The following is a 21,655-nucleotide window of genomic DNA, read 5'->3' on the forward strand; positions in this document are numbered from 1 at the left end:
AGACCAGCCAAACCAGTGTTGGTCTTTATTGAGGTGTCAAGGTAGAGTAACACCAGGAAGGGGCAGAGCCTGAGGACTTGAAGAATACAGAGGTAGGAATTAAGGGTATTTTGGAGATGCACGCTTCAGTCTCGGGGCTAGGAGAAAAGCAGTAGGTGATTTGGGTGCTCACAAGGACTTTAGGAAGGCCCTATATTTGTCCAGGAAAGGGACAGACAGAGTATTCAGCTCTTGCCGAAGTTCCTCCAGAGCCCTGTTCCGCTCTTCCTCCTCTCCCATCACTTGCTGCCTGTAATAGCTGATGTAGAAGTTCACCCAGTCGTCTACCATAGTCACCATGGCTTCTTCAGAGACAGGAGGTTCAGTGAAGATCTGGGATAGGAGCAGGGAGAGAACGTGGTTAGCACTGTGAATCAGGAATAACCCACAGACTCTGCCATCCTCTTTTTTGTGATTTGTATTTCCTGTCTCTAGTTATTCCTGTCAACTCTCCCAGATCCAAATTATTCCCCCTTCTCTCCCCTCACCCACCTTTTAACACACCAGTCCTGTCCTTTGAAACAGGTTACTTGGGCTTACCTGCTGATTCAGCAAAGCATTAAATTCCTTAATTCCTGTGGAAATGAGATCTTTATTAGCCTGAAGAAGAGCCATTTGCCTGTTCAGAGAAAGAAAAATTTAAGTATCCTTTTCTTTCATCCCCGGATATTTCCCCCAATTCCCTCACTGCACTTAAAGATTCCTGGTGGCCTGCAATGTCACTTCCCCTCCAGTACCTTTCAAATCCTGCCCTGCTCTGAAATCACATTTCTCTCAGGTTTGCTCACCTTCAGGTCCAGCAGTGCTATTATGTCTCACCCACACTTTTCAGGGTATGTATGTCCCTCTGTGCCAAGCTAGATGTAAGCAAGGAGCCAAGTGTGAGCCTAAAAGGAAAACGCCCTGCACCTAGGCCCTGAGGAGGAATGATAGGTCAACAAGGGGAGGGGAAGGAGGGAGAGGCTTCCCTGAAGTTAGAAAGATAACAAGGCCATGAGAACAGATGAGTGGAAAGGCCCAGCAAACCAAACCAGGGCCAGATCCTTGCCCTTTGCCCCACACCACAGTATCCAGGTCCCAAATGCTAACAAAACTAAGATCAACTGACCCCAACAATGGGATGGCAACTACTCTCCCAATTCATAGGTGATATATTAATAGCAGCTTACATTATTTTTACCATTGGTGTCATGCACTGTTTCAAGCATCTGTTAAGGTATTTATTCTTACCAAAAAAATCCTATTAGGCAGCTACTAGTAATTTCACAATTTGCAAGTGAGCCATCTGTAAGATATGGGGACTGAACTTTATCAAGCTGTGTTCCACAAGAATGGAGACATAGCTGTCTTGTTCTCTAACATATCAGTAGGTACTCAACAAAGTAGAAACACTTTTTTTCTTCTTTTTAAATATGTTCCTGTTTTCCATTTTTAGTAGATGTTTTTCAAATTTCAAGACACCACAGACTAATTGAGATGAGACATTACAAAAAATGTATCCTGAAAAAGGTGATTATTTTTACTCCCTCCCTCTACAAAGTAACTAGCATTAACAATGTGTGTATTTCATCATATCTTTCTGCATTCAAAAAACAACATTCATAGTTCACACAACCTATACACTCATAGATATTGTTTTATTTTTGTTTATAACATTTTCTTAATTGCCATACAGCAAAATTGACCTCTTTTTGGTGTGTAATTTATGAATTTTAATACATATATTCATGTAACTACTACCACAATCAAGATACAGAACATTTCCATTGCCCCAAAAAACTCTTTCCCGCTACCCCTTTGCAGTCACCTCCAGTCCCATCACTAAACCCTACCAAGCATTGATTTGTTCTCTATCACAACAGTTCAGTGTTTTGGAGGATATCCTATAATGGAATCATATAGCATGTAACCTTTAAGACTGGCTTCTTTCACGCAGAATAACACCTTTAAGATTTATCCAAGTTGTTGTCAGCAGCAGTAAGTGTTCCTTTTCCCCGCTGGGTGTGCATCACGTGGACACACTTGTTTATCATTCTCCGACTGATGGACAACTGGATTGTTCATAGTTTGGGGCAAATATGAATAGAGCTGCTATTAATATTTGTGTACGGATTTTTGTGTGCATATGTTTTCATTGATCTAGGGTAGAAACTATTGGTTACCACTAGGAGAAATAATTGCAATACAACCTGACAAAGCTTTTTAAAGGAATAATTTGACAATGCTTGTTCAAATTAAAATATGCATGCTTTTCAGCCCAATGATTCTGCTCTGGCCTCTATTTAAAAAAAAAATTCAAAAAAAGAAAAAAGTAAAAATAAAGAATGCTCATAATCAATGCACAAAAAGGCCTGTACAAGGAATTTACCATGCCAGTCTGTAATAATGAAAAGGCAAAATCAGCCTGAAGGTCCATTTGTATGGGAGTCTAAAGAAATTTTGGCACATTTATACTACAGCATGACATACATTTGTTAAAATAAATGAGCCCTGACTTGTGCAGGTAGTAAGTTGAGCATCATCCTGCAAAGCAAAAGGTCAGGGCACTTGCCTGGGTTGTAGGTTCAGTCCTCAGTTAGAACGTGTACAAGAAGCAACCAATTGGTGTTTTTCACATCCATGTTTCTTTCCCTCTCTTTCTCCCTCCCCGCCCCTATTAAAAAAAAAAAAAAAAAAAAAAAAAAGGCAAGCAAACCCTTGCTGGTGTGTGGTGTGGCTCAGGGGATTGAGGTCTGGCCTGAGAACAGAAAGGTCACCAGTTCAATTCCCGGTCAGGGCCAGGGCCCATGCCTGAGTTGCAGGCCAGATGCCCAGTTGGGGGCATGCGAGAGGCAACCGATCAATGTTTCTCTCACACACTGATGTTTCTCTGCCTCTCTTCCTCTGTTCCTTCCTGTGTCTCTAAAAATAAATACATAAAGTCTTTTTAAAAATTAAATTAAAATAAATTTAATTTAAAAATAATAAAGTAAAATAAGCGGAGTAGATACATAGGTGGTGATATGAAAAGATCTCTAAGACAATGAATGTTAAATGAACTATAGTTAGAGTAGGTGATCCCCAGCTGCAAGTATGGGAATATGAGAATGGGAATTAAATTTAAAAACTTTATTTCTCTCTCTCCCTCTCCTCTCTATCTCTGTGTGCAGAACATGTAAACATAGTAACCAATATTTACTTCTCGGGATTGACTGCCATTTTTTGTCAAGGGAGACATAAATGTCAAGGGAGAATTTGACCATATCTCTCAATATTATTATTTTAATTATTTTACAGCATGGATGTATCCTTCTATTATTTTTGTAATTCTTAAAAAGAATACAAAAATAGTGTAGTTCTAAAATCATTAGCCTCAGGTATAAACCCTGCCTCTGGTAACCACAGGAACAACAGCTGCTCACTAAATATTTGCTGAATGAATAAATGAATGAATGCTTTTGCCATTTTTAGTTTTGTAACTTTATTATTATTTTTATAGTAATATATTTTAATTAATTTATTTTTTCAAATGCATTTGTCTTTGCCTTCCCCCTCTCCCTCCCTCAATCCTTCCCCACTTTGGTTTTGTCCATGAGTCCTTGCTATATGTCCCTTGACTTTTCCCCTTCCCTTCCTTTTCCCCTGCCCACCCCTCCCTCCTTCCCTCTTGTCTCTGTTGGTTTCTTTTCCTTTCAGTGTTGCTGGTCTTATTTCCCTTACACCTTTGTATTGTTAGTTAGGTTCCGGTTATAGGTCAGATCTTATGGTATTTGTCTTTCGCCCCCTGGCTTATTTCGCTTAGCATAATGCTCTCTAGTTCCATCCATGCTGTCACGAAGTGTAGTAGTTCTTTTTTTCTTTCTGTTGTGTAGTATTCCATTGTGTATATGTACCATAATTTTTTGATCCAATCATCTACTGATGGGCATTTAGGTTGCTTCTAACACTTGGCTATTATAAATTGTGCTGCTATGAACATTGGGGTGCATAGGTTCTTTTGAATTGGCGTTTTGGGATTCTTAGGGTATAGTCCCAGCAGGGGAATCACTGGATCAAAAGGCAGTTCCATTTTCAGCTTTTTGAGGAAATTCCACACTGCTTTCCATAATGGCTACACCAGTCTGCATTCCCACCAACAGTGTACTAGTGTTCGCTTTTCTCCACAGCCTCGCCAGCACCTGTTGTTTGTCGATCTGTTTATGATGGCCATTCTGACCGGTGTGAGGTGGTACCTCACTGTGGTTTTGATCTGCATTTCTCTGATGGCTAGTGATGCCAAGCATCCTTTCAAATGTCTCTGGGCCCTCTGTATCTCTTCCTTGGAAAAGTGTCTGCCCAGGTCCTTTGTCCATTTTTTGGCTGGTAGTTTTGTAACTTTAAAGTGGCTTCATATATTCAAGCCTCAGTTTTGTCTGTAAAGGATGAACAAAATAATACCTACCTTACAAAGGCTATTTAGAAAATAAATTTATTAATTCCACAAAGAGTATTTTGTACCTACCTTGTTCCAGACACTGGTACCAGGCCCTGGGAATATATCAATGCAAAAGACAACATTCCTGTCCTCCTGGAGCTTAAGTTCTAGTTGTGGGAGTGAGAGGATGGATGATAAGCAACAAAGTCTGAGAGATAGGCAGGGCGCATCTACAGAGCTTTGTAGGCCATGACAAAAAAGTTTGTTTTATTTTCAAGTGTGAAGAAAAGCCATTGACACTATTATCAATAAGACAAGAAATAACAAGTGCTGGAGAAGATGTAGAGAAAAAGGAACCTTAACACAATGCTGTCAGGAATGTGAACTGGTGCAGCCACTATAGAAAACAGTGTGGAGGTTCCTCAGAAAATTAAGAATAGAGTTAGTGTACCTTATGAATCAGCAATCCCTTTTCTGGGTATCTACCCCCCAAAATTTTAAAACATGTATTCATAAATATATATATATCTCCCTATGTTCATTACAGCATTATTCATAGTAGCCAAGACATGGAAACAACTGAAGTGTCCTTTGATGGATGATTATAAAAGATATGGTAATATAAACAGTAGACTACTACTCAGCTATAAGAAAGGATGAAATACTGCCATCTGTGACAAGGGTGGATCCTGAGAGTATCACGCTAAATGAAGTAAGTCAGACAGAAAAGGACAAGAACAATATGATTTTGATACACAGAAGTCTGATCAGATTACTGGGGAACAGTAGGGAGGGGCTGTAGGAGGAGGCAATAGTAAACAGTCTAGGACGGGATTGGCCGAGAAGCAGAATGCCTCCAGAGTGCATGGAAGTGTGGGCTAAAATATTTGAAATAAAATAAGGGCTCTAGGGCTCCTGGACTGGCTGGCTCTGGCACTTGAGCTTGCTTGCTGGCTCTTTCTTCTTCGAGGAGGCCTGGATGATCATCCTGCAGCTTCCCACGTTTCCCAACAAATGGTATTTTGAATGGGAAGGAACTCCTGGCGCATCTTAGGATCAGGCTGGCCTGGCAGAAGGTGGTAGGGTTATTCTTCTTTGGCTGCTCTAGAGGGGATGGGCTCTGAGGCAAAAGTCTGCCATTTTTCCAAAATTGTGTAGCTTTTATATCTTAATGTTTTATTTGTAAACTAACCCTATACAAATGAGATAATTAAAACTAACCGGGAATGATAAGAGAGCTCAGGTGTTAAAGACTTTAGCCTTAATTGATATGCTTAAGTGATTAAAAATGTAACTAAAGAGAGTTTAGCCTTAATTAATAGGCTTATGAGACTAATGCAAGTGGAAAGCTCTTATTCCATAATTGTGAAGCTTTTGAAAAAATAATTCTTTCCTTTATCACCAAACGTTTGTCTCTGGAATTTTGCCTAGAGGGTGGCGGCAGGCAGCGGGACCCCAGGTGCTGTTTGGTGACAATTTCACTCATGTGGGATATAAATCAGCAAATAATTAAAGAACAAACACAATAAACTAACTCATAGACAGCGATAACAGTATGGTGGTTACCAGAGGGGAAGAGGGACACAGGGAGGATTAAGAGGAAGAAGGGCCAAGTATATGGTAACAGGAGACTAGCCTTTGGGGAGAGATGATGTATTATAGAATTGTATACTTGAAACTCATATAATGTTATTAACTAATATCACTCCAATAAATTCAATTTAAAAAAAGAAAAACCATTGAAGGATTTGGAGGAAAATGTTGAAACTTCTTCCATAAAAGTAGTAGGCAGCCACTTTAAGGTTTTAAGCAGGGGAATTTTAAGCGGTGTGAAGAGTGGACTGTAATGGGTGTTGACCACGTTGAGGTTCAGAACAAGTCACCCCAAAGTGTGTCTCTGGTATACAGCTTGTTTTAATCTAGAGGCAACCAAAACACTGTGGGCTCAAGAGGAACTTCGGCCCCAATTTAACTAGCTAATAGGGGTCCTGCCATAATGAGATTATCAGAGATAACATTTTCAACCTATCTCTAGGACAGGGAAAACTTCTAATTACTAAACACCTGTCCTTATGATCACCCTTCACTAATCTTTTGAAGCCCTTATCTTATAAGATGTCTTACCTTATCCTTACTTAGAATGTCCTAGTAGTACGTTGCAGGTGGAAAATGGGTGCTCTAATAAATCATGAATTCCTAACTGGGCAGATCATAGTGGATAGTTGCACCCCAGGCCTAGAAGTTCTTTAGTGAAAATTTAAGCAAGCCCTGCCTATTTTTATTGGGCATCTAGGTTAATGCACGTTTGAAGTGCTGGATGACCTTATGAGGTTATTTTCTGCCACTGGACTTGTCAATATTATTACAGAACCTTTTTTTTTTTTTTTGTCCACAATAGCATGTACTATGTGCCAAACATAGTTTAAGAACTTCCCACTCACATGGATGAAAAGGAGTTCTACTAAAAGTAACCTCACACGGTGATCTGACCATAAATTCCATAACTGGGCAGGTCATGGTGGATGGTCACACTTTAGGCATTTTAACTGGTTTATCTTTTCCTTAAGTGAGCTCTGCCCATTTTTTCTGTACCTCTAGGTTAACATACCTTTGAAATGATTCTTTTATCCTGTACTCCAACTCCCGCCTTGCTTTCTCCCAACTTCATGTAGTTTTCCTATGTTCCTTCTTCTTTTTTTTCTTTTAATCTTGAGAGTATGTTTATTTGAGCTGAGGATAGTAAAATAAGGAAGGACTTAGGACAGAAGAAGCAACAGGAGAGAGCTTAGATGGAGTTGCTTTGGTTCTTTAGATATGTTGTGGGAAAGAAGTGAAGCCAAGGTGTGGCTGCTGCCAGCTCACTGGAGAGTCAGAGAAAAGAAGACCTTGGAGACAGCTTCAGGGGGTTAGCCTGGAATGAGCAGATGCCACTGCGTGCTGCTCCCCTTGTTACAAGTGTCATGGGGTCCCTTAGAATTTAGAGGAAAATTTACTTGAAAAAAAAGAATTGAGGCCAGGCTGGTGTGGCTCAGTGGCTTGAGTCACAGCCTGTGAACCAAAGGGTCACCGGTTCCATTCCCAGTCAGGGCACAAGCCTGGGTTGGGCCAGGTCCCAGGTTGGGGGCATGAGAGGCAAATGTTATGGTAGAATGAGAAACCAGAGGGGAAATAAAGGCAGGGCCCTCACCATTGCAATCTAACCAGAACTAGAAGGCTAAAAGCAAAGGCTCACCTGGTGACCCAATAATACTGAGCCTGGTCTGATAAGGCTGCCAGGCATTCTGAACAACACAAGTAAACTATGATAGTACAGCCGGGGAGCCCTAGAAAGTCTGTGTATATCATCTCCACTAATGGGAAAAGGAAAACGACTGTATATTCATCCTAAGGCCTGGAAGGGAGAAGGAGAGAGGGACTACAGTGCCCAAAGAAAAGCTCATAAAACAACTTTGATTAACTGCCTGTCTCCTGTCACATATACAAAATGAACAAATAGAGTCTGGAGCAAGATAAGAATTTGGGCTAACAGACCCCTATACCTATGTTTGGGTAGTCACATCTCCCAGGGAAAGCTGGCACCACCTCTACCCATCAACCAATATGTAACTTCTTCACCCCCACCCTACCAACTACATAAGTCCTCAGAATAAAGTACTCACTCTTTTGCCACTCTTGGCTCTTTTTGCCACATGGGGGGCCGCTGGCCACCTGGCTTCTGGCCACCAGCTCCCTAGCCACCTGGCCTCTGGCCACCATGCTTTTGCCACCCTTGCTTTTGCCTTCATATTAGAACTTAGCACTAATAAACTTTGCTTGCACACCAGTAGGACCATTGATCTGTAATTCTTTACTGCATTGGAAAGAAGCAAGTTTCTGGGAGTTTCTCCTGTAACACAACCACTCATATATCAATGTTTCTCTCCCTCTCTTTGTCCCTCCCTTCCCATCTCTCTAAAAAACAAATAAATAAAATCTTTTTTTTTTAAAGATTTGAGTGGGCATACCCCAAGGAAAGCATGTACCCTATGTTCCCTCCTTCATTCTGAATGTATAAAAGAAGCCACAAACTGCCATTCTGAGAAAGATTTTTCTCAGTCTTTCAAGATCTTGCTTCTATGAGTATCCTCTGTATGGCTCAGATATATTCTTATAAAAATTCTCTACAGGTTTGGATGTTCTTACATAGTAGGTACTAATATTATTCCCATTTTACTGATGAAGAAACTGAAGGACAGAGAGGTAAGAAACTCACCCAAGATGTCATAGATACTAAGTGACAGGCTCTGGATTCAAACTGAGGCCACTCATGGGATTCATTCAGAGGTTGGCCTCAGAATTCCATACACTCACCAAGGCTAACATTTAAAATATTCACATTTTTAACCCTTCAATTTTTCACTCCAACAAGCATCTCAAATTTTAAAAAAGAAAAATGAAGTCCCCTGGGTCTATCTCAGCCTCAGAGAGACGTTACATAGTCTCTCTGAGATAAGATGAGTGGAGTAGAAGGACATTCTAGGCTGAGGTCCCAGAGGAAGGTGATAGTTTGGGAGAATCAGAAGTTTTAAGCAGAGAATCAAACTGGGAGGGGGTGGGTGTCCAAGAATGCCAGTATGAGGGAGGAACAAACTTTCCTGTACCCTCAACGTTCTTCTGGCTGGTCTAATCATCAAATAGATATGAGACAGATTAGCAAGAGAAAATAACCAAATTTAATACATAAATTATATGGAAACCCAACATACATGAGAGGTTCAGAGACCCCTACATACAAGTGAGGTTCAGAAATAGGAAAGCAGTTTCCAGGATATATGACATTTTGAGCGAGGGATGGGTAAGGTGGCTTGGGGGCTTCAAAGGGTCATTGCAGGATAAGAAGAACAAATGTTTATTAAGTAAGTTTTCCCTGCCATACAGGTAGGTCAAAAAGATTATTGCTGATATCTTTTAATTATGGGCAAGACCCCTAATTCAGGTTCTTCCAGGTGGTTAAGGAAGGGGCAGAGGTTTCTCTTGCCCCTGAAGCTGAAATTGCCTTTAGCTCAAAACAATCCACCTACAACAGAAGCACATCTTTGGTCGACTCTTTCTGAACTCCCACACCAGGCTAATCAGGATATTTTTTTCTCATTTCTTTAAAATGAAATGAGGGCGCTTTTGGCAAATTTCTATGATGGAGTCAGTGCATTGCACTAAACAGGGAGGAGGAAGGAAGAGGAAGAGAAAGAAAGGTGAATGGGAAGAGAAACAGTCCTTAGATCCCCCCACCCCCCAACAAACACGCAAGAACTTTTGCCTATTTCTTTTGTTTTCTGACACTATTAACTGCAATTCCTTCATTTTCTCACTCCTCAGATGTCCTTAGGATCCTTTCAGAAACAACCCTCTACCAGTCCTGCGGATGGCTGAAGGGCAGAGAATTTCTAGTGGAGTGCCAGAGCTGCCCAGAAGAAAAACAAAAACAAACAAAAAGGGAAGTTTAACATGGCCTTCTCAGGGAGCATATGGCCCAAATTTTCATCATATATTCATTTACAAGTATTTTTTTAAGCACCTACTACTATGTGTTGGTTGCCGGGGATAAAGTAGGAATAAAATGTAGCCATGGGCCTCACAACAAAGAAGGCACCTGAGGCTCAGACGGAGACTGTGACTTGGGAGTCACGTAGCTAAAAATTCTGTGGCCACACCGGGTCTGGAACGCCACGGTTCCCTAGGAACGCTCTCTTTCCTTCTGCCCAAAACTGGAAGTCGCGGGTCCGAGAAATGCAGGTACCTCCAGGACTTGGCGGGCCAGACAGTCCTCATTGCTCCGCAGGCCCGTTACAAAATGCTAGAAAGAACAAGGGCCGGGACCAACCCTGAAGTGTCGGGGGGTCGGCGAGGTCAGACCCGAATAGTTTAGCTCTCATGCTTGCCTAAGGACCCCGCAGATGCCGACCGCCCTTTCGCGAAGGAAGATTGCCCCGTTGCAGCCGCCGTAGCCCAGCCGGACACACGTACCGCTCACGTTTTCTGTCCAGCCGGACCACAGGAAGCGATCGCGGAATGGCTGGGCACGCCAGTCTCGGGTCTACACTGTGCTCCGAGCAGTTCGGCTCGCAGGCGGCCCGGGGATGCTGCGCCGCTCCCGACGGGAGCCTGCAGTGGGAGACCTGGGGGTGGCGCTGGTGGGGGTTCGCTGGCGCTTTTACAGCGAAACCCGGAGGAGGAGACGGGTGCGGAGGGGGAGCTCCCGGGACGGCATTTCCACCTCTCTCCCGTCTCCTGGCTGTGTTCCTGCCTCAAGGCTTTCCGGATAGCGTCAGCCCAGACTACCTGCCCTACCAGCTATGGGATTCCGTACAGGTTAGCGGGGCGGCATATAGCCGGGGCTAAGCGAAACAGTGAGGGCCACCTCTCCCTCCCCGTTTATAGACTGGATACTGAGGCCCAGAGTGGAGCTGTGACGATTGTTAGGTCACACACTAAAGAGCGTTGATAGCAGAACGTAGACCTCCATGCTCCTGTGCCCACTTACCGCTTTCTTTTCTTCTCCAGGCCTTTGCTTCCAGCCTCTCGGGCTCCCTGGCCACCCACGCAGTCTTGCTAGGCATAGGGGTGGGGAATGCAGAAGCCTCTGTTTCAGCTGCCACGGCCACCTGGCTGGTGAAAGGTAAGCTGGGCCCCTAGAGCCTGACCTATCGCTACTCTCAGCCCTGCCATCTCTGGCTTCCTCTTTTTCCTTCGGTTAAGTGGCCCAACCTCTGCTTTGCCGCTCTCCCAGTGTTCTGGCCTCTTGGCTCTGATTGGTATAATTGTGGACATATGCCTGATAAGGTCCGGGAGCCAAATCTAGTGCCTACAACAGTGCCTTTGTATCCTGCTAAAGAAAGAAAAAAAAATGCATTGGAGTAAATTTTAAAGATTTTTATTGGCTTTATTCAGTGATTTATTAGCCGCCCACTGCTGGTATACTCTCCTCCCCGTCCCGCACACCGGCCTTGCAGTGTCCCTAAGTCATCTGGAGACCAGATCCTTAACTTAATAGGCCCCTCCCTTTGCCTCCTAGGTTCTTTGTAGAGGACTGCATGAGTAAATAAAACTGCCAGCTGCCTAGGGTATGGGAAATGGGCTAGTACTAGAAAAAAGTTTTTTGTAGTTGGTTCCGAGTAGGAGATAGAAAGTTCTGAAAAAAATGAAAGGCATTTTAGATTCTGTAATACTAAATGGTGTTCTAAATAACAGCTGTAGTAGTCAGTAGTCATCTATTGACTGTGTACAACTTTTTGAAAAACCATGAATAAAAAATAAAAGATAACAGTTCGGTACCATGCCACTAAGAGAGTGAAGTAGAGAAAAAAAGGGAAACTCCCATGTGCTCCACATCAGAGCCCCATGGCTTTCTCCGCTGTTCTTTGTATTTCCCTGCTGTACCTAGTGAGGTTTTAAATAGGCCAAAGTAAGGCTTGTTCTGCTCCTAGCATCATCCTGGCCACATCTCTGATGAGCCTTCCTGGATCTTTGGAGAATCAGGAAGCTTGTGTGTAACACCCTTGCCATTAAGACTGAGCAAATCGACCAAATGAGAGTTAACTCTGGGAAGAAGCCCTCTGAGAGTGCATGTCAGTGGAGAAGTGCTAGCAATCTGTGGCTTGCACAAACAGTGCTTATTATATGCCAGTCTTTTTTCTTTTTTCTTTTTTTTAAGATTTTATTTAGTTATTTTTGGAGAGGGGGAAGGGAGGGAAAAAGAGAGGGAGAGAAACATCAATGTGTGGTTGCCTCTTGCATGCCCCCAACTGGGGACCTGGCCCAGAACGCAGGCATGTGCTCTGACTGGGAATCGAACTGGCTGCCTTTTGATTTGCAGGTTGGCACTCAATCCACTGAGCCATACCAGCCAGGGCAATATGCCAATCTCTAAATGTACTTACGCAGTCTTCACAGACAATGGGATAATATTGTCATTACCTTCATTTTACAGATGAGGAATCTGAGGCACAGTAACTTGCCCAGGGTCATAGTTATAGGGCATGGATTTGAACCCAGGAGGTATTGTTCACAGTACATTTTCATTTCACCAAACTGCTTATTTGGATCTTTTCCTTTGCTTCCCTATTGGCTAAGTGTCTGGAGTGCAGTAGGAATCTGTGTCAGTACTTGAAGTTTTCATGTCATTTCTAAGCACCCTAGTCTTAATCACCAGCATGCTGCCTATATCTGTCTTCAGATTAATTAAAAAAAAAATAAGACCACTTTAAGATATGAAAAAGTATCCATTTACTTTAGAGCCTGTTGTTGATATTTTTTAAAAGCCCCCTTAATTAGAAAGAATTTTACAAATTCCTTTCCATCAAACACAGGAAATTTGTATGTAGAGCTTTATATAAGAAACTTCCTTGGAATTTTTCGATGTGGTCATTTTCAGTTACAGATCTCTTAATGGAACATGATATAGTTGTCATACCTAACAATAGTAATACTGTTAGCAGCTAATATTTTGACAGCCTACTATATGCCGGGCATTTTGCACACTTAGGTAACTTAGTCTCTGCAGCAGCTATATTAGGTGGTTGTCATTGTTAATACATTTTTCAGAGGGGCAAGCTGAGGCACAGCAAAGATTTAGTAACTTGCCTTAGATAACATAGGGCCAGAGTTTTGACCCAAACTGACTGACTCCCGTGTCTCACTTTTAACACTCTTTTTGCCAGGTAGAATTTTAGAGTGGAGCTAAGTGCAATTTGTGGACAGCTTATCCCTAACTCGAACTCAACATTTTCTATATCTTACAGCTCACCTGATTGTTAATGAGGCAGAGACAAACGGGTAGAAGTTAAGTTTCCTAGTCTCATGGACAATGTTGAATTTTATTTTTTTAATAAGTTTTTTTTAAAAAAAGAGTTTATTTATTTTTAGAGAGGGAAAGAGAGGGAGAGAAACATCAATGTGTGGTTGTATCATGTGTACCCCCTGCTGGGGACCTGGCCTGCAACCCAGACATGTGCCCTGCCCTGGGAATTGAACCGATGACCCTTTGGTTTACAGGCTGGCACTCAGTCCACTGAGCCACACCAGCTAGGGCACAACGTTGAATTTTAGATAATAGGGAGGATACGTGTCATTATTGCATTCTAGTGCCAACCTCCAGATTCAGACAGGGGCCTTGCAGACTTCCTGTAATGAAGGATAGAGTAGTCCCTCTTTCTGTTAAGTGACCCTTGGGTGCAGGACATGCACCTGAGAGGTTATGAGTACGCAGTCAAAAGAAGAAAAAATAAGAGTCTGGCCAGTGAGCTGTCTCTCAACCAGTAAAAGTAATCTTGGCAAGTTCAGAGCCACTAAGTTGATCCAATACAAGAATCTTAAATGGAGCAGTGAAAATTTTGTGTAGAATAAAATGTACTTGAAGAGAAGAGGGTAGGGTGAGTGATGAAGGGAGGATTCCTGTACTACAGCCAGCCTGATGGGTATTACTTCCAGGGACATACAGGACACAAAAACGGAGACGCACAGCAGGCTGGATGGGAAATGTGTTGTACGTGTGCCTCTGAATGAAACAGCCACTGCCCAGCCCCAGCCCATTATGGCAGTAAGGGAAGGCAGATCCAGTGTTGCCATGTCTTTAGGTTCTTTAAGAAAAACTGGGAATCCAGATTTTTGGTAAAAGGTTCCATTTTGTTTACCTATCTTCGACCTTTGTCTATGAAAGGGAATGATTCTTCTCAAAGTCAGGGCTGTTGTGAAGATTAAAAGGCACATATATTTCAGGTGTCTACCAGAGTGTTTAGCAGTCTCCCTCAAGTCCAGTACTGGGTAAAAGATGTCTAGTTAGAAGGCCCCCATGCCTGCGGATGGAGGCTGTGACAAAGGATGAGTACATCTGGTTCCAGTGGAGAACGGGGAAGACTGGTGTACATCATCACCTTTCTGTGTTGTGAGAAGCTCCCAACCCTCCTTTCCACAACCTAGCTCTCCTTCTTGCATCTCCCACTTAACGGTCCATGCCCTGAAGCTTGAACAAAGTTGGGAGTCCTCTGCCTTCTGTAGCTGTCCTTTCCAGTGCCCACTGTTTGAGGCCTTTTTATTTGTTTGGTTTTCAAACAGCCTTTTGTGATCCCCCTCCTGAACTTAATGATTGTTACTTTCAATATCAGGTATAATCTAAATCAGGGGTAGGCAGACTTTCTGTAAAAGACCAGATGGTAAATATTTTACACTTCGCAGGCTGTATAGTTTCTGTCACAGCAAGCTGATACTACCATTGTGTCCCCAAAACACCCATGGACAATCTGTTGCTAACCTAAAAATAAAATGCTTTTCAAAGTGAGAGGCAACAAGCATTTATTTGAGATCAATAAGAATAACTATTTGGGATTCCTGCCTCCCTCCCCGACCTTGACCCTTGGCAGATTGCACTTGCGGGGTAGGGAGCAACTCACCAGTCCTACTGTGGCTGTAATCTTTCTCTGAGTGCGGCTGACATGGCTGGCTCGAATAAGACAAGGCTTTTGCTGTATTGCTCCTGGTGGGGCATTGGCATTGGTGTTGGTCCAGAGGCCAACCTGAGCAGTATGCCTAGTAAGAGATTAAAGATGCAGTGAGCCGCGGAGCTACTGCCCAAGTTCTAGATTTGTGTTTCCTGAGGCTATAGGCAGGTGTCTGAGGAGTGCATGCAGGTTATTAGCCAGTGGTACCCAGATGTCTGCACTGAAGGAGAGAATTACCTCCCTCAAGAAATATATTGACATATAGCATCTTTCCTGTCAGTCTTCAAACCAGTATTAATTGGCTTAATAATTGCTGGCAAGGATCCTTTTGCTTTCTTTGGCAGGCAAGCTCCTAGCACCTGGCATTGGGGCCCAAAAAAATAGGGTCTGCGTATGTAGGATGGTTTTCTCTTTGGGCAACATGATTGAGAACCAGTATATGTCAACAGGTTCATTTGGGATAATTTTGAATGAGGTACCTGTGCCCTGAAAACCCTTTTTATTAAGGGATATTTGCAAGAGCAGTGTGACGGACATGAAGAAGACCTATACTGAAGACAGCAAGCTGTTAATATAGACCGAATGTTTTCCTGGCAGGCTTGTTGTACCTCTTGGAAAATCTCAGTGCAAGGCAGTTTTTCAATGCCGGCACATTTTGGAATTCTGCACATTTGTGGAGTTTAGTAATACTCTATAGTTATTTTTTCTACCCCAAATCCAATCAGTTAATAGTTTTTTAAAAAAATGTAAACATTACCATTTGTATCTCTTTTTCCTTAGTCACATTTGAAAAAGTAGCAAAATGACTGGCTGGTGTGGCTCAGTGGATTGAGTGCTGCCCTGCAACTCAAACGGTTGCTGGTTCGATTCCCAGTCAGGGCACGTGCCTGGGTTGTGGGCCAGGTCCCCAGAAGAGGGCATGTGAGAGGCAACCACACATTGATGTTTCTCTCCCTCTTTCCCTTCTCTAAAAGAAGCCTTAAAAAAAAAATTAGCAAAATGAGTTAGAACTTGATTTTTTTAAAAAGATATCTTTTAAATCTGTTGTGATTTTATATAAATTCTCCTTTATAGTTTAGAATTGATCTTTTTGGGAATACAGCAGTTTTCAAAAACTTTATACGTAGAGTTTATCAGACATCTTTAATTTGGTCATGTCCACTTCCTATAGGTTTCAAAATACTGCAGATTCTGAACAGTGCATTATACAAGATTATTGTGGGGAATCCTATATACAGAGTAATTTACCAATTTATTTGTGTGTATGCGTGGGAGCATGCATGTGAGCATGTGTGATTCCCAGAGAACTACTAAAAAACCAATTGCTTTTTAAGTCCTGTTATAGTTCAGGTGTCTTGACTTGATCAATCTAATGAGTTGATTAACGGGGCCTTTATATTTAATAAAAAACTAAGCAGGTATAAGTTAAATAAAAGCTTTGAATTTATTGCCCAGGATGCCTGTTAACATTATATTTAACAATCATCTTGTTAAATTTTTGTTTTGACTCATAGATAATTTCATAAGGAATACAGTTTAGATTCACACATAAATAACAGATCATTTACCATTTTTAGAGTAATTGAAACTCTTCTAACTAAAGAAAGTTTAGTTGAACTTTACAATATTTGAATGGAGATCACTTGTCTAATTTCACTTGCCTTACATATATCAGAATTTTGTTATACTTGAGGGACAAAACTGAAAAAATTTTATTCCGTGAATTTAATATCTTTTCAGAGTTCTAAAAAGACTATAAGAGTAATTTAGCAGAAATAGGACCGTAATGTCAAAAAATAGTCGTATAACAATAGTCATAACATACTTTAGCCTCCATTTAGGAATAGAAGTGGTAGGTCCAAATTTGTTAGTGGAAGTAAAGGAATTTATGGGAAAGTTATGAGATAATTCAACATTGGGTCCACCAAACACTTAGCACAACCAACCATATACTTTCTTTGTCACTGTATTTGTTGAATGCATGTCTGGTAATGATCATGATTGTGACAGCCTCAAGGTGGAACATACTGCAGTCTCTAGCTGACAGGAAGTTAGTCTGCAGAAAAATTATTAAAATGAGCTATCTTTCTAATTAAGATTGCAGGACTGTTAACCTAAGTTCATGTAATGGCAAGAGTCGATACAATTTGAGCTGGGAAGTTAGTTACATATTATTTTTCAGGTGTAATAGCATTTTGTTATCTTTGACTAGGGCTTAAACCTTGTTAACTTAATTTGTACCAGCTCAAACTTCATATTTTCTGCAAGTTGAACACACTTCTGAGAGTATCTAGGGTCTTTCTTCAGCCGATGGACATTCCACTAGTGACAGTTAACCTTTTAGCATTTAGGCCTTTCAGCCTCGAGCCTTGGATGTTCCCATGTATCTGACAAATCAGCCACAGAGAACCTAAAATTTGATTCTAACTTTCCATGTCTGCCTGGGGCGAATAAATTACCTTTCAGAGAATAGCTTTAGGTATCTTATATTTTGTTGATGCCCATCTCAATACAGTTGTTTTATCTTTGGCCATATTTAAATCTAGGGTATAATAAAGTTCAGTGAAAAATTACTGGGAAGCCTGAATATAAAAAAAAAATTTAAGGGAAAAAAGGAAAGTTTAAATGAAGCTATGTAGAATATAGCTTCACTTTGCACTGGCTTGTGTGGCTCGGTGGATTGAGTGCTAACCTGCGAACTGAAAGGTTGCTAGTTTGATTCCCTATCAGGGCACATGCCTGGGTTGTGGGCCAGGTCCCCATTTGGGGGTGTGCGAGAGGGAACCGATCAATGTTTCTCCCTCTCTTTCTCCCTCCACTCTCCTCTCTCTAAAAATTAATAAATAAAACCTTTTAAAAAAAAACATAGTTTTATTCCTCACATTTAGAATTTATTGGTTGGTTCCAAATTTGTGTAGCTCTGTAGTTTTTAAATGGCTACGTATATATGAATTAGAAGACCATAGAACATAACAACTGGCTAGTGAATACTGTTGGGGTTTTTACTGCAATTGCTATTGTGGAAGAAATTATTTGTTAGATTAATTTTAAAATGTTTTTTTAAAAAGTAGCTATTCAGGAAGCATCAGAAAGAAGCCCAAATAATGTTTGGATTAGGAGACAAATGCAATGGGTATAAGAAGAGTAAGAGGAACAATTACATCTATAGAAGGAAGGTATTTCTGTTAGTGCAGGTAATATAACATAGTGATGCTGGTTCTAAGTAATGGTTTTAATTTTCAGTCATGTAGTCATAATACCTGCTTTCTTGTTATCTTTGCAAACAGTTCTTTGGGGCACAAGAGTACTTTAGTCCCAGTCCGAAGATTATTTTGCCATTTTAACATTCCAAATATATGAGGCATGAGATGTGCAAGGCAGTTCCTCTGAGGTGGCAGCACTGGCTCCATTTTAAAGTGACTCTATTCTGCCCTTTTTTTTTTTTTTTTTTTTAACATAAATGGATGGGCACAGCTGTGTTCCAATAAAACTTTATTTACAGAAATGGGCTTCCAATCTGACATATCACAGTTAACTGATCCTTGGTCTATCTAAATCATTGTTTTTCATATTGATTGCTATTTGCTTTTACCCTGGATTTGGAGCCTGGAACCATAATTTTCTGGGTCACTGTAATATCCGCTACGTCTCAGTGCCTGGCACAGAGTAGGTAGCCAGTGTAAGCATTTGTTGTGCAAACGAAGGTCTGACTGATTCCACAGACTTCTCTGACTCTCCCTAGCCTGAGGAGGCCTTTCCCTCTGGCCCACACCCCCAGTTCTCTGTCACAAACCTGCATTTCCAATCCTTTTTATTTGTCTTCTAATTAGCACCTGTGAACTTAGTGCCCAACCTCAGAGCCAGAATATCTGAACTTTCCACCCAAGATTTCCTGCTGCTTTTGGTGGTTTAAACACTCTATTGTTTAGTTTTATTTTAGAGCTTTATGAAATGTATGCTGTGCTGTATATAGTCTTCATGACTTAACTTTTTCCGTGTAAAGTTTTATTCAGATTCATCCATGTTGATGTGAATAGTTGTAGTCCATTGATTTTTCACAGCTGTCTAATAGGCCGCTGAGTGGATATGCCATAATTTATTCATGCATTCTGTTGATGAGTATTTGCATTTTTCCCAGTTTCTTTTTGCTGTTATGAACAGTGCTACAAAGACTATTTCTGATCTGTGTCTCTCAGGGTGCATGGGTACATACTTCTCTTTGGTGAATACTGAGTTGAGGAACTACCAAGTCCAGGCACTGCTGACCCACCATATAGCTACGTCTGTCTAGAACTTACTGTATCAGACTGAGCTCCCATGGGCAGTGACCCAAGGCGAATCAGCCATTTCAGTGCTAGGGTGTGCCGGGCCCCACTGGCCCCAAGGTTTTCCTCATTCCTTACCGATGCCTCTCTCCCCCAGATTCAACGGGCATGCTGGGCCGCATCATCTTTGCCTGGTGGAAGGGGTGAGTCTGTCTTCCAGGTCAGAGACCTCTGGCCACTCTACCCAGACTGTAGTCATATCTCTCTCAACGCTGTATTTTCAGCTTCCCTCTCCTACCAGTTTTCAGGTAGAGGGGATTTAGCAATTATATCATTAGAACTAAGGAGTCTTTAGTTAGAGTACCCAGTACAGGCTCACCCAGGGTCACCTAGCAATGAAGCCACATAGCCATTTCTTTGATCAGAATTGCCTTCAAGAGCACTGATTTGCCACAAGGCTCAGCGTTACCTTTGTTTGCTTATTGAAAGAGAAGACAGAACGGAACAGTGCTTAGCCCAAAAGGAATGACTTTACGCCAGAGGCTACTGTGGAGGCTCAGACACTTAGTTGGACTTTGCCAGGCTGAGTGGGAAGTGGGCTTGAGCAAATCATCAGGATCCCTGTCTCACGTGGGATCAATGTCATCATTTCTCTAGAAGGGATTGAGAGTCTTGTGCTGCCTGTCTCCTCCTCGGGTCAGTATTGGGCAACCTCAGGAGTGATTGCGTATCTTCTGTTAATTGTGATTGTGAGGTACAATGAGATAGTTTATGCTAAGTGCTTAGCACATTGCATGGCACATAATATGTGCTCAGTGAACACTAGCTGCTATTAACAGTCTAACCATGCCTCACAAGCTTTTATATATCATCTCTAATTCCTATAAAACATTTTATTTTTTTATTTTTTGTTTTAATTCTTAGAAAACATTTTAGAGTAGGATTGAATGTGTACATTTTATAGATGTGAAGCAAACCTAAAAGAGGGAATTTACCCATGTCACACAGCTTATAACTAGTGAGGTGCGATTTGAACCTAAAGCCTGTACTCTTTCTGTGGTATCAGCTGCCTTAGAGGGCAGAGTCCTAGACCAGGCCCATGTGCTCCAGTCCTGCCTTTGCCATATATTCCCTCAGGAGTTCCCCATGTGTGTCCCACTCCTCACCCAGGAGTTCCCCCTTTCTCTCTAGGAGATTTCAGGTTAAGGGTCAGGGCTAATACTGCAAATTCTGAGCTGTTCTCCTGCCAGTGGGGGAGTGGTCCCCAGGTGTTTGTGCACGGATCAGAGAGTCACTCTGCCTGGCAGAAGAGGTGGCCATCGTGATGTTGTATAATAGAAATATCCTGGGCCTGGATGTCAGAACCTGGCTCTTTCTCTAGCCTATTCCTCCATTCACCCTGTGATCCGAGGGAAGTCATATCCCTTATCTGGGCTAATTATCTGTAAAGTGCAGGGGGTTATGTAAATGTAGTGTTTACCAGTCCAAAATATTTAAACTTCTTGCTGGGTACCCTCAAAGCAGGAGGAAGGGGAGGGGAGATGGCAGGAACAGATGGCAGGGATAGCCTCTCTCAGCAGAGGGCCAGTGGGTGGGAGCAGCCGTAAGGCAATTTTGTTCTTTGGTGTGTCATGGGTGTTAGTAAGGGGGGAAACACTAAGTGACTACCAGAGGTTGTCCCAGCTGATGGTGGCATTTCAGGCAGCAGTGACAGGGTGTTGGGACAGATATCTAGCCGGGGTGTGGGTTTTCCTGAGCCCTTCGGCCCTTACCATGGCCTAGGGTGGCCTGCACTGCCCACAGGATGTGTTTTCTTCTTAAATCCAAATTGTGAACCAACCTTTCCTCCCCCATAGGAGCAAACTGGACTGTAATGCCAAGCAGTGGAGGTGAGGAGCTGGGATTGAGGGGGGAGGGGAGTCTTCTGTTATAAAGGTCTTTCACCTCAGACCTCTAACCTCTGATCCTTCCCCCCAGACTTTTTGCTGACATCCTCAATGATGTAGCCATGTTCCTGGAGATTATGGCTCCTATATACCCAATCTGTTTTACTGTGACCATCTGCATCAGCAACCTGGCCAAGGTACCTAAACTTCTGGGGCACCCCTGTAGCCAAGATATCTGCATTAGTGTTGCTGTGGGGGGGCTCTGTTGGGGCACACAGGTGAGCCCAGCCTGGACCCTGTATTCAGGGCACTTCTGGAAGAGTGAAAGAGTTCAGATGTTTCTACTCAGACCCACCCATACCTTCTGATCCTTCTTTAGCCAGGTTGCCTCTGGTGCCTCAGGTAGTTGAAGGAAGGATGCAGAGCCCCAGTACTGGTGAGGGAGCTCTGAGCTGAAAGACAGAAGGGGTGCTCCAGTGCCAACATCTTGGGACCAGCTCCCTGACTACCTTTCATTCTTTCAATAAAATATTTATTGAGTGCCTCATACATCTTTGGCGTGGAGTATGGTCCCTCCCATCTTTGAAAGAAAGCCACACA

General features: G+C 42.3%; 2 protein-coding genes across 5 annotated transcripts in view; one reads left to right on the top strand and one right to left on the bottom strand.

The window, feature by feature from the left end:
- Nucleotides 1-11,065, bottom strand: AHSP (alpha hemoglobin stabilizing protein). 3 transcript variants are annotated; one of them, XM_054582612.1, is made up of 4 exons: nucleotides 10,953-11,065; nucleotides 7,041-7,162; nucleotides 580-658; nucleotides 1-372 (listed from the first exon to the last, which is right to left on the bottom strand). In XM_054582612.1, exons 3-4 carry the CDS (start codon nucleotides 652-654, stop codon nucleotides 169-171), a joined length of 279 nt encoding a protein of 92 aa, XP_054438587.1. In that variant the 5' UTR covers nucleotides 655-658; nucleotides 7,041-7,162; nucleotides 10,953-11,065; the 3' UTR covers nucleotides 1-168. The 3 variants fall into 3 exon arrangements, with proteins under 3 accessions (XP_054438587.1, XP_054438585.1, XP_054438588.1); XM_054582610.1 differs by lacking the exons at nucleotides 7,041-7,162; nucleotides 10,953-11,065 and adding an exon at nucleotides 828-916; XM_054582613.1 differs by lacking the exons at nucleotides 7,041-7,162; nucleotides 10,953-11,065 and adding an exon at nucleotides 777-808.
- Nucleotides 10,458-21,655, top strand: part of RUSF1 (RUS family member 1) — an 18,741-nt gene continuing 7,543 nt past the window's right edge. The window contains exons 1-5 of one of the 2 annotated variants that reach the window (XM_054582608.1): nucleotides 10,458-10,780; nucleotides 10,973-11,087; nucleotides 19,327-19,372; nucleotides 21,026-21,058; nucleotides 21,147-21,252. In XM_054582608.1, coding sequence (XP_054438583.1) covers nucleotides 10,481-10,780; nucleotides 10,973-11,087; nucleotides 19,327-19,372; nucleotides 21,026-21,058; nucleotides 21,147-21,252 — 600 coding nt within the window. In that variant the 5' untranslated portion in view covers nucleotides 10,458-10,480. The remainder of the gene's footprint in view (nucleotides 10,781-10,972; nucleotides 11,088-19,326; nucleotides 19,373-21,025; nucleotides 21,059-21,146; nucleotides 21,253-21,655) is intronic. The other variant, XM_054582609.1, reaches the window with a different exon arrangement.

This window comes from Pteronotus mesoamericanus, unplaced genomic scaffold, assembly GCF_021234165.1.
Source record: "Pteronotus mesoamericanus isolate MK-2021 breed Mesoamerican mustached bat unplaced genomic scaffold, CSHL_Meso_final contig_72, whole genome shotgun sequence".
Lineage (NCBI taxonomy): Eukaryota > Metazoa > Chordata > Mammalia > Chiroptera > Mormoopidae > Pteronotus > Pteronotus mesoamericanus.

What these genes read in the sequence shown, in the direction of transcription:
- AHSP (XM_054582612.1), bottom strand. Translation starts at nt 654, where the DNA reads ATGGCTCTTCTTCAGGCTAATAAAGATCTCATTTCCACAGGAATTAAG. An exon ending in ATGCTTTGCTGAATCAGCAG is followed by an intron (nt 373 to 579) that starts GTAAGCCCAAGT and finishes CTCCTATCCCAG; the next exon opens with ATCTTCACTGAACCTCCTGT.